General features: G+C 51.2%; 1 protein-coding gene across 4 annotated transcripts in view; it reads right to left on the bottom strand.

Annotated features, from left to right (window-relative positions):
* Positions 1-788: 788 nt before the first annotated feature.
* The window catches only part of AP2A2 (adaptor related protein complex 2 subunit alpha 2), a 96,017-nt gene continuing 84,010 nt past the window's right edge, over positions 789-12,795 (bottom strand). For all 4 annotated transcript variants that reach the window (XM_025451911.3, XM_025451912.3, XM_025451909.3 and 1 more), the window contains 8 exons: positions 9,440-9,600; positions 6,343-6,425; positions 4,398-4,487; positions 3,437-3,560; positions 2,072-2,188; positions 1,913-1,982; positions 1,653-1,787; positions 789-963 (listed from right to left, as the gene is read on the bottom strand). In XM_025451911.3, the coding sequence (XP_025307696.1) occupies positions 886-963; positions 1,653-1,787; positions 1,913-1,982; positions 2,072-2,188; positions 3,437-3,560; positions 4,398-4,487; positions 6,343-6,425; positions 9,440-9,600 (858 nt within the window). In that variant the 3' untranslated portion in view covers positions 789-885. The remainder of the gene's footprint in view (positions 964-1,652; positions 1,788-1,912; positions 1,983-2,071; positions 2,189-3,436; positions 3,561-4,397; positions 4,488-6,342; positions 6,426-9,439; positions 9,601-12,795) is intronic.

Genomic DNA, 12,795 nt, shown 5'->3' with positions numbered 1-12,795 from the left:
CCTGCTTTGCCACCCACACTTGACCCTCTGATCAAACAAAGGAAGGCCAAGGTGAGTATGATTATGGTCTACTCTCTGGAGTGCAGGGACGAGTGAGACTGGCTACACATCCTCTAGACCCAGCAGCAACCCCCAGCTGCTGCACTGTAAACCAAAGGCCTCACTCAGGTGGCACAAACCAACACCCCTTTAAGACCACAGTGCTGGGAAAGACAGAATTCAATCCGACATCCGTGCTCTCATCGATGGTCACATAAACACCAATATTTCCAACTTCTGTATTTTGAACCCTGCCCCAGAGACTCATCCAGTAGACGCTGCAGCCAGCCCATGTGCACTGTGCTCACACACCCAGGGCCCTGCAGGCGGCACTCGGACCACTCATGGACACACTGTGCCAGCCATGGGCCTTGTCACACATCTGCCGCACCTGGCATTACCCACTACAATAGTCAAACGGCCTAGTTAAGATCTTGCCCCATGACAGACAAGCTGCTGCTGCTTCTCTCAGAGAATCAGAGAACCATCAGCAATAAAGCAGTAGCATTTTGATATCATTTCAAAAAAAAAAAAATCTGTATTTTCATTGAAACTTGTCATTTCCCTTTACTTGGGAGATTAAGTACAGAACTGTCTTGATCTCTATGAACACCGACCCTGGGCCCATGCTCCCTTCTTCTGGCCCCACTGTAATCCAAGTTCAGCCTCTCGTTCTTGAACACACACTAGTATCCCCACTCCAACCCAAAAGGGATCTGGTTTGGAGAAGCAAGGCTGAGAGACGCCTGTACACAGGGCTGTTTATTTGCAGCACAGCAATGAAGACAAATGACACAGATGAAGAAAAATGCAAGACACAGGAGCCTGATCCTCCATCCTCGTGGATCAAAACTGTTCTGACAGCAATTCACACAACCTCTGAGAGACGGTCTCTTTACTCGTGCGCAGCGTGAGTCGGTACATCTGAAACAGAACACGGCAGGTCAGTGGCCACATGCGGGCTCGTGCACCCTCAGCAGAGTACTCTGGGACAGCAGATGGCCCCTCGGGCTCCCCTGCTCAGCAATTCCCTGGAGGCACCCACATTTTTACAAAGACTTAGGCAAACACGTATACTCTCAAGCACCTAAAATACAAAAAGTTTAACAATTAACAAGTGGCAGCAACATGTGGAGCATGCTGCAGATGGGGCACAGAACTCTGGAAAACTGGCAGTGCCCAGACCGAAGGAGCCTGCAGCTCATCCCAAGTAAAGGAAAGACAGCTGCACAGAGGCACACGGCAGCTCTACTCAGAATGGTCCCACACTGGGAGAGCCCAGGTGCCCATCCATAGGACTAGGTAAGCCCACGGGGACCCAAAGGGCACACACACACACACAGCTACAGGGCTGAGTACTGGAGGGCAGGGCCAGGCTGGCCCAACAGCAGCCCCACAGTGGCGGCCTCCACAAGAGGTTGAGAATGATGGAGAGCAGACCTCAGGGAACTTTCTGGGGTGACAGAAATGGTCTATGTACCAGCAGGGTGGTGGAGGTTACACAGGTGTACACATCTATGGGAACTCCTCAGATGACTCCACTTAGAACACACGTGACACCACAACAAGCACACAACTTGGGTGTATATAACAATTTCCTCAAGAAGTCTGACCTGGGCTTGCAGATTTGGTTCCAAACGCAGTAAGCATCCAATTTGGGTGGTTTTGGTGTGTATGATACCAGCCCCCACGAAATTTGCAGGATTAGGATCTACGTCTTCAAGGAGTGCAGAACCAAACCCAATGATCTGTGCAATAGACAGGCATGCAGGGCAGTGAGACTGGGGACCTTGGAGGGACAATAACACAACCGACCAACCTCCAGAGACCAGGAAGCACCCCAACCCTGGGAATGCCCATCAGTGGGCCTTACCTTGGCTTTGGTGATTTCTGTGTCCATCGGGTGCTTTGCTTTGAAAATGTTCTGCACTTCCTGTTGGGGACTGTGAGGTATAATCAGGAGTCACCACCTCGAGCCTGGTCAGTATGGGAGGACCGAGCCCTGCCCTCTGCCCCATGGCCCTGCACTCACCTGCTCAGCTGCTTCCAACGCTGAAAGAAATCCTGAGAAGCCATTTCTGTGGGCTGGAAAAATTTGTTGAGTGTGATAGGCAGCTTAACGGACACATTCTGAAAGGTTCCCCCATACCTACGGGTAAGATGGAGACGCAGTGAGCAGGGCACAAGGGCAGCGGAAATCCTAACACTCAACTAGACAACCAAAACCCTAATGTGCCAATCAGCAGGGCACAGGGAATGTCTGCTGCTGTGGTCGGGGGGTGGGGGATGGAATGTTCTGGAAGGGTGGCACAGCCTCTATATGCACATCCAGGGGTGCTGCTCCAGCCAGACACCACTAGGCCCATCAGACTAGGTCAAGGATGGGCCTCAGGCAGGATGGCCCAGCTAAGGCTTCCACATCTCCTCACTTTTCCTCATAGCCCATTTCCTACAACTCCAAGTTGGTTTAAATTGTATGGGATTTTTCCTTTTTGCTATGAAAAGAGACTAAAAAAAGCATTTGCCTACAGAATGAAACAAAAATTTGCAGGTCTATTTCCCTAAATTCTACAAAGTACGGTCTTCAGTTCTCTGTGTTTTTAATGTTCGAAAACATGCTGTTCCAAAACTTGAACCGTACAAACACCCTACAGAAATCAGTTATTCACATACATTCTGTCCTACTCACTGACAAATGACAGCCAGGATCAGAGTAGTAATACAAAATCCATTTTTTTTTTTTAATAATCAAAACGTAGGGCGCTGGGGTGGCGTGGGGTGGCTCAGTTGGTGTCCAACTCTTGATTTCACTCAGGCTGTGATCTTGGGGTGCTGGGATCAACCCCGCATCAGACTCTGCACTTAGCTGGGAGCCTGAGATTCTTTCTGCCCACCGCCCCCCGCTCTTCCTTCTCTAAAATAAAGAAGTCTTTTAAAACAACCAAAATGGGGACGCTCAGTGGTTGAATGTCTGTCTGCCTTCGGCTCAGGTCGTGATCCTAGGGTCCCAGGATCGAGTCCCGCATTGGGCTCCCCACAGGGAGCCTGCTTTTCCCTCTGCTTATGTCTCTGCCTCTCTCTCTCACTCTCTCTCCCATTCTCTCTCATGAAAGAGCACAGGACCTCAGAAATAGCGCCGTCTCACAGTGGCCTCCCAGGACCCTGCACACACCTTCTACATGCTGTGCACCTAACACTGCAGTGTGCATGGTGGGTGATGCCACTCATCTGGGTTACCCACTTAGCCCTCACAACAACCTCCAAAGGAAGGATGTGGAGACTCGCCTAGGACGAAGGACTCCCAAGGACGTGGCTCTGTGCAGGCATGACCCCACAGCCCCAAGCTCCAAGCCAAAGTAGGCTGGTCATTCAACTCACTGGCCCATGAGCTCCTTACCTGAACTGGATGTTGAGGACTGGTGCCTCCGTGAAGTCAGACACACACTCTATGTTCACAACCTGTTGCACCTGGGCTCCACCATCCACAGTCGGGTCCACGGGCTTGGTCTGCAAGCTCAGATGTGTATGTGTCAAGGAGGCCATGTTGACATGTCAACACTGGAGAATTATGCCCAAGCCAAGTAAGCCCCGGAATGTTATAGAAGGGGGTCTGTAAGAGAGCTCATGCTCCTCATCTTGGAAGAAATCATTAATACAGTTGATCCTACACACGTTATTTTTAATGACTGATTGGAAACACTTGCCTTTAACAATCTATGTTCAACATTTACCTTAAAATAAAAACACAGACCTGGCCTGTTGCAAACAGGTTGCTGCTTCAATCACCTCCTTGGCGGGGGTTGGGGGGGCGGGCAGTATCCTTGTCAGGTGAGCTGGGGCATTCGATGCCTCACTCTGGTTGGCCCATCCTTGAAAAAAGATCTGGATACCGGAGCTGGCATCAGCCGGTCCTACTCTAACCACGTTTCTGGTACTTATGGGGACAAGGCTGCAACCTGAACACAGCCGCTGAAGACCAGCACAGCATAGTGCAGGTGTGAGGCCCTGGGGCCAGGCAGCCACAGCCCACACTCACTCTGCTGTCAGCAGCCGCTCTCTCAGGAAGACTCCCGGAGGAGACCAGAGCTCAGAGGGGCTTAAACATCATGTGACAGGAGAATGAAAAAAGGGAAAACAAAAGTGAGTCTGTGGAACCAAACAGTCTGGCAGCAGATGCCTGCATGCCAGCTTCCCACATGCTACCAGCAGCTCCCCTGAAATGAGGAGACAGTGGCTCAAGGCTGCCACAGCCCCAGAACATCTGGCTCTCCTGATAAAGAACAACTTCCTCAAAACCCTCCACTAAATCCCAAATGCCCATCTGCCAGGGGACACAGAAGAGATGAAACCAAGGATATTCGTCTGAAGGTCGTCTGAACAGATCAGTGTTGGAGTGAAATTTAAAAACTGCGTGGAGGTCTTATTTCCATAAAATATAAACATCCGACCTAGAAGGGAAACCACGATTCACAATGTTTCACACACATCCTGAACATTAACAGTGAAAACCACAAGAGTCACTGTTATCATCCAAACTCCAGGGGAGGGCCAGGGTCACGGGTGGACAGGGAGTCATGGTGCCCCCTGCTGGGAGAACACCAGCTCTCCATCTAAGATGTGGCCTTTCTTGGGAGAGCGCCCTGACTGGGACCAGTGACCTGGGAGCTCGAAAGGAGGCCTGGCCAGACCTGCCTCCCCAATACCAATGCCCCTGGTCAGCATGGCTGGACCTTCTGAGCTCAGAATGGAAAGTAAACTTCAAATACCCCACTGAGGACAAACTGCAGCTCCACCCCCTGGCCCCTGAATGCAGGGGGCAGTCACAGCCCAGAAGACGGACACCTCACCACCCGTTCCCAGCACAGAGTTCCCAGGAGGTTTTTGTTAGTCCATACAATGTCCCTAAAACATCCCTGGAAAGCAGATGCACTCTTTCTCTCCTGCTATTCACACCTGCTTTTGTTCCTACATGGAAACCTGCATCCTCAAAAGGCTCAGAGACGACGCCCAAGAGGGAAGCAGGTAGTCCTTGGTCCTCAAGCCCTCCCAGCAGCACCCCAACAGTCAGTGGACAGTTTTCTTGGGGGGACGCTCAAAAGTGCTTTTTTTTTTAATTTGGTAAAATACATGTAACATAAAATGTACCATCTTCACCATCTCTAAGCCCACAGCTCAGGCGCACTACACACATTCACACTGTTGTGCAGCGTTCCCACTGTTCATCTCCAGGACTGTCCATCATCCCTAACAGAGACTCTGTCCCCCTGAGACATCAACCCCTATCTCTCCCCAACACTGACCACTGTTCACTTTCTGCCCCCAGAGACAATGACCACATCCCTCCCCTGGCCCTGTGACCATCCACTCTCTGTCCCCAGGAAACACTGACTCTCGTCCCTCCCCTGGTCCCTGTGACCACCGTCAACTCTTTGTCCCCAGTAGACATTAACCCCATCCCCTCCAGCCCAGTGGCCACTGCCCACTTTCTGTCCCCAGGAGACAATTACCCCATCCCTCCCCCGGCCCTTTGACCACTGTCCACTCTCTGTCCCTGTGAATCTGGAGACTCTAGGGACCTGTGTGGTGGAATTCTGCAGGATATGTCCCCTGGTGTCTGGCCTGTGTCACTCAGCATCACGTCCCCCAGGTCCACCCATGCTGTGGTAGGTGTCAGCGCATCCCTCCTTGTTCAGGCTGAGTGACCATCTAGCATACGGATGGCCAGATTTATCCCCTTGTCCACTGATGGACACTTGGGTGGCTCCCATGTATCAGCTGCCGTGAACATGGGTGTAGAGCTTCCGCTCCAGTTCCTGCTCTTGACTCTGGATAAATATCTACAAGGGGAATTGCTGGATCATATGGTCATTCCATTCTCGATTTTCAGAGGAACCTCCACATTGTCTTCCAGAGCAGCTGCACCAGCTTCCATCCCCGCCGACTGGACAGTGAACGAGGGTCCACCCTCCACATCCTCCCACACAGGTTTCTGCATTCTGCTGACAGTAGCTGTCCTGAGGACTCGAGGAGGATCCTCATGTCAGCTTTGATCTGTGCGTCCCTGATGGGGAGTGACATCGGGCATCTCCCCGAGCCCACTGGTCAGCACTATGTCTTCTCTGGAGAGATGTCTGCTCCGGTCCTCTGCCCATCTTTGAACCAGGCTTTTTTTTTAATTATTGAAATTTAGGACTTTTCTGTGTACTCTGGAAACTGAACCTTATCAGATGCGTGACATGCACATATTTTTTTCTGCTTATTGTTTCTGATTGAAGATTTTCATTAAGTAATTAAAGCACATACCCAAATTCTGCCGGAATTCAGACTTCAGTCCAATTTGAAGCAGCTGATTTTCAAACAGCACACCGTTATTTTTACAGACGAATCTGGGAGGAAGGGACAGCATGTAAGTCCCTCAGAGCCACCCAATGAAAATATAAAGATTTTTTTTTAAGATTTTATTTATTTATTTTGAGAGAGACAGAGATAGCAACAGAGAACACAAAATAGGAGGAGAGGAAGAAGCAGGCTTCCCACTGAACAGGGAGCCCGACGCGGGGCTTGATCCCAGGACCCTGAGACTATGACCTGAGCTGAAGGCAGACATTTCACCCACTGAGCCACCCAGGTGCCCCAAAAATATAAAGATTTGCTTTGAAAAAGAGTGTAACAAACAAAAAAGCCAGAAAAGGCTCTATGGGACTCAAAGTAATGGTAAAGTAGAAAAATATTCTAGACAACACCAGTTAAAGTGCCCACTAGAGACCTGGGATGTAGTCACACAGGACAGGGCAGGACAAAGTTCTGCCCTCCACAAGGGCTGGCTTCTCCATGACTCAAGCATGCACACCAGGGCCCAACACACACTCTCAGGCCAGACCTGATGCAGGGCGCTGGCCACAGATCTGGGGGTAACCACTAGCAGAGCAGCCAGGCCACCTCAAGCAATGCCCACCCCTCAATGCAGGGTTAGTGTCTGCATCCCACAGAGGCCCAGGGTTTGACTCCCTACATGGTATCTACACTACACAGAATCAGGAAAATATAAAATAACGTGTATTCTAGTTTTGCTTAAATTTATCTCATATGTTACATATATATATTAAAGTGTCCTAAAAAAAAAAAATAATAAAAAAAAAATAAAGTGTCCTGGCCTCCTCTACCATAAATCACGATTACATGGTGAATCGAGACCAAAAGGGGCGAGGTGCAGCACAGTCACTGAGGCAGCAGGAGCCAGCCCTGCCTTCTGGACACCTGCTCTGGGGGCTCCCTAGTCCGCACATGGAGGAGGAGGCAAGCTCCACAGTGGGCAGTGGGGTGGGCAGGCAGGATGGGCACTGCCATGTGGAGCCCTCTATGATATCCAGGGACAGTGGGAAACAGATGCTCCATGGCAGCAGCCCCCATACCCTGAAATCTCTGAGTCCAACTGTGTTGCTGGCCTGGAGAAGCTCAGAGCCTGCACTCCCTGCCCTCACCCTGTTTTGTATAGAGGAGCCTGCAGGTACCCTACAGAGGTTCAGGTGCCGCTGTTGTGTATGCACGCCCACCAGTGTGGAACACCCTTGCAGTCCCCCTCATGTGGAGAAAGCCGCAGCAGAAATGGCTGGGCCTGGTCCACCTCAGCATCCACCCCACAGAGCTATGTTCCCCTTGGTCTCCACAGCTGCCCTTCCACCTCATCCAGCACCCTTATCTCAATACAATCGGCTCTCTGCCCAGCTCAAGCTGCTCAAGCTGCACATGAAGCCTCATAGAAAAAGTGCCTTCCACTCAGTACACACAACCATTTTCCACAATTACACCTGAGCTGTGTGATCTCAAGGGGACAAACACAAGTGACCAGACAGCAGGGCTCTAGGTCCACACACCCACAGGGCCACTGCTCCGCCCATACTTACCCCTCACCCTAATGCAGACCCAGGGAGGGGCCAGCCCGCTGCACCTGCACCCCACCCCCACATGCAAGGCCCTGCAGTGGTGGACATGGCCAGGCTGGTTTGGAGCAAACCAGTTTAAGCTGATATTTGTCAAGGGAGTGGCAAGGGCATTGACCTCTGACCGCTAGGTGATAGATGTAGCTTAACAACCAATACATAGTTGGATGGTGGGTTTTGAAGGACGGCCTCAGCCACAGCCTGACCCTGTGGGGTGAGAGGCTCCTGACGCCCGCCTACAAAGGCCTTCCCACACCCTGAGCTGTGCTACCTGCACCTCCACCCACACCCTGCCCACAGCAGCTAAGACACGGACAAGCTCCCTTTAGACAGCAGCCAGGGCTCCAGCTGCAGCAACTGCCCCCACGCCTCCTGCCCCCTCATACTCTATGCAGACCTGCACACACACGAGGACCCCAAACACCAGGTGAAGTCCCTGCCCTGGACCACTGCCCAAAACAATACACCCAGCTTAGAGCAGACACTCTCCCCAGGACACTCACTGCTTCAGCACCGAAGGCCTCACAACCTGGGGTCTGTGGTGCTTTTCAATGTCCAACTCAGCACTTCTAGAAGCCAAAGATGGTAACTGACATCCATCCAAATCTGCCTCTCTCCTCCTCATCTTCAACAAGCAACAGGAAGCAAGAAGAAGCAGACCCTATGAACCCCAAGAGAGGAAAACTGCAAAAGCACCAGAATCCTGGGGTCATGGCCATGACACCCCAGGACAAAGGCTCCTGTCCATCTGGCTGGCCTGCCCCCACCTCCTGGCCAGATTTAAGACCAGCAGAGACACAAGGGACAGAGAGCAGACAGGAAAAAGGTACGGAACCACACCACAAAAAAAGCAGGAAAGAAAACATGCCAGGAAGAACAATGTGGCATCTGGCATCCTGAAGACAGAAGAGGAGCCAAGTGGAGGACTGAAGCCTCGCTGAAGCCAGACGAGACGCAGGGAAGGCAGGGCTGCTAGAGGAGAAGATCGAACACACCTCACCTCAGGACAGACTGGGATACATACAGTGGGAGGGTGCAACAGAGGAGTGTGTCTGAACACAAAGGGAAGGTCGGACACCCACCAGGCACACAGCACACACAGGGGGGTTGTGGCCGGAGCTGGGGGTGCAGACCAGACAATGGCTGTAGGGCACCAGGGGCACAGCTGTGGAGGTACACACACTCATGGCCAGCCCCTGTGGTCTTTTTTTTTTTTTTTTAACCTGATCTTCTTGAGAAAGTTGCTGCCTTTCTCTAGTGAGAACTGACAGTTCCTGAAGGTGCAGGGCTTGTCCAGGAGCAAACCTGCCTAGCATGGCTAGCGCCCTGAGCTCTGCCAGGAAGGGGCCTGGACAAGAAGGACCGAGGCCCCCTCCAACCAGCTGGTGCTGACTGTGGGCCCAGGGCAGGGGTCAGAGGCCGAGAGGGTCCCGGTCTTGAGGATATGAGAGACCAACTACCTGGCAAAGTTGTCTTCAGAGCCGGGAGCCAGCGGTGCAACCGCGGAGGGTGAGTCTGAGAACACATCCACAAGCAGCCCGCCAGAGGAAGGTGGGGGGCCCACAGGGGCAGGTGGTGCAGCCCCCAGACCCAAGAGGTCTGCGGATGGAGAAGGTGTGGACTGGAAAAGAGGGAAAAAGAGGGTCAGTGGGGAACCTTTAGGCACACCATCACCTGCACCCCCCACCCACATCTCCCACGAGGCTGCTCTGGGCAAGTGTCCAGCACAGGAGGGGTGACTGCACCCCAAAGTCAAGCCTGAAGCCACAGCTGGAGGATCAGTCACAATCTCACACAACTAGAAAAACAGTCAACCTTCTTTTACGAAGATTATTTAAATGGGAAAAAAGTTCTGAAAACGCTTTTGCCACGAAAGAGATCAAAAAGAAGACCCCACATGCCGCTGTACAACCTTCCCAAGCAGAAGTCAGCATGAGAGATGAAGTCAGCAAGGAACTCAGGGCACACTCTTGGTTTAACTGTAGGTCTTACTGAGTCACAGATAAAAACCCTATAGAACATACATTAAAAAAAAAAAAAAATTGCTTCTGATACTAAGCAAAAGACAAAGCAAACAAATCACTGAGGGACCACGCCCCCCACTAAGCACTCACCCAGCTGACACATACATTCTGACCCTGCATCTGAGAGGCCGCAGGGCTCTGGTTACTGCTGCAGCAGTGCTGCCATAAGAACCAGGGATGAGCAGCTCAGCCCTCATCTTGAATGACTTTTGAGTGTTCCACTGAGTGTTCACGAAGATACAAGTTAGTTTGGAATTATCCGAGACCCCATCCTGATGCCATTTTACACTGCTGCATGAATATTTGGCTGGGTTTTCATGTACATTCATCTTTCCAGGAATGCAGCTACCCTACGAGCTGAAGGAGGCCTTTCCTCCTTCCCTTTCTTTCCTCAGCACGTAGGCACCCACCCTGGGCACTGGTCAGTCACACCCATGGGCAAGGCCTCTGCCCACCACCTGCTCCCAGTGTGGCCATACTAACCAGTTACATATGAAAATCAATATTAATATAAATAACTGCTCATTCCTCTTTCAAATTTAGTTAGTACACTGAATTTCCAAAAAATTATATGTGTCACTATGCAATACCATGTACAAACTCCACTCCAAGGTAAAGGAGGTATTACAAAACATGTGCTCTGCAAAGAGGGTGTGGGTCTGACGGGGCTGAGGACCCTCCTCTGTGTGATGGCCCCTCCTTCCCTGAGGCTAGAAGGGGAGGGAGGTGTGCAGTGCACCAAGACCAGCCCTGCAGGGGCTGCTGGCAGAGAAGAGGGGCTGGGCTCCTCAGGAAGGGGAGTGGCACTAATCACCTGGGCCCCAGGAGAAGGGACAGGGACCACAGAGGAGCTGTCAAGAGATGGAATATGAGAAATTTCTGCAACATCAGTATAGGTCTAGATGGGACCTCTAAAGGTGGCTCCTGGCCCTCACTACACCTATGACAGTACTCCTGATGGCACAGCTTCTCATCACACTGTCATTGTTGGAGTCTAACTATCTGAGGGGCATTATGAATTATGCAAGGAAGGTGTCTGTCATAGCTGACAGACCTGCAGCCTAAACGGGGATTATTTCCCCTCTGCCACCTATTCCAAGATCTTTACCACTTGTTCCTGAATAATGGTTCAAATGTTTGTTTAAAATTTCTTTTTTTTTAAGATTTTATTTATTTATTCATAAGAGACACACAGAGAGAGAGGCAGAGACATAGGCAGAGGGAGAAGCAGGCTCCCTATGGGGAGCCCAATATGGGGCTCGATCCCTGGACCCCAGGACCACAACCCGAGCCAAAGTCAGACACTCAACCACTGAGCCACCCAGGCACCCCTAAAATTTATTTATTTGAGAGAAAGAGAAGGAAAGAGAGTCTCAAGCAGACTCTGAACCAAGGGCAGAGCCCAATGCAGACCTCAGTCCCAGGACCCTGAGATCGAGACCTGAGCTGAAGCCAAGAGTCAGAAGCTTCACCAACTGAGCCACCCAGGCACCCTGGGGCTCAAATGTTTTTGTTTTTGTTTTTTAAGATTTTATTTATTTGAAAGAGAGAAAGAAAGAGAAAGAGAGAGCATGGGTACACATGAGCAGAGGGAGGGGCAGAGGGAGAGGGAGAAGCAGGCTCTTAGCTGTGTTGTGAGCCTGAGGAGGTGGAGCTCAATCCCAGGGCTGTAGGACCCCAAGACCACAACCTGAGCCACAGTCAGGCACCCCCACACTTCTTAAAGTACGAAAATATTTTGTCCAGGGGCACCTGAGTGGCTCAGTCGCTTAAGTGTCCAACGCCTGATTTTGGCTCAGGTCATGATATCTGGGTTGTGAGATCAAGTGCCACATCAGGCTCTGCACTCAGCAGGGAGTCTGCTTAGAATTCTCTCCCTCTGCCCCTCCCCACACCCACATAGATGCATGTGCCCTTGCTTGCTCATTCTCTCTAAAAAATTTTAAAATTTTTAAGAAGAAAAAAAGAGAATCTTTTGCTCAGTTAAGTCAAATAGCACCCCAAAAGTTATAAGAGTTTTACAAAAGTAAGGCTGTTCTGTTGGGAGAACCCACCTGGACAAACACTCCCTTTCTAGATCCCCTGTGCAGGTCTGCCCCAAGGCAGGAGTGCTGAGATCCACTGCCTCTTTGCTGCCTCCTCCTCCTTCCAGGACTCAGGGAGACCCTGCCCAGGGAGTCTAGTCTGCCTGGCACCCATCCACACAAGTTACTCCTCCTCACCTTGACGGCAACAACAGCAGGAACCAGAACAGCAAGGAGAGTCTCGCATGCCCACAGAGTGCATGTTGGCTCCAAGCTCCACTACCAGCCTGAAAGCCCCAGGAGGACTGGGAAGTCTCCACATATCCACCAGAAGTGGCCGTGGCGCCATCACAGACACTCACCATGCATATTCACCACACACAGACAAGCAACCAGAAGGCACAGGTGTCAAAGCCCCAGGCCCATGGAAGGTAGACCCAACCCAAGGAGATCAGCCTGTTACAAAGAAAACATTCTTCCAGCATCGTCCATGATCCTAAGTAAGACATGCTGACTGATGCTACTCCACAGTAAAACACACCAGTTTTCCACATAAAATCCAGGTATCTCAATGCCATTTTGAGGCAGGGCCTCCCCTTTGAGGTGGAAGGAAGACTAGAAGAAAGTTTCAGCCAAGAGAGACACCTTTCCCTTTTGTCCTGCTTCTCCTGCTCCCTTTGGAGGGGTCTCTGATCCAACCCCCCAGGAATCTGAGCACTGAGGACAAATGAGAACTCATGTTATCATGATACTGTCCACAGTACTGCC

Source organism: Canis lupus, chromosome 18 (assembly GCF_003254725.2).
Source record: "Canis lupus dingo isolate Sandy chromosome 18, ASM325472v2, whole genome shotgun sequence".
Lineage (NCBI taxonomy): Eukaryota > Metazoa > Chordata > Mammalia > Carnivora > Canidae > Canis > Canis lupus.
The sequence above is the reverse complement of the archived record's forward strand: the minus strand, read 5'-3'. Positions and strand labels throughout refer to the sequence as shown.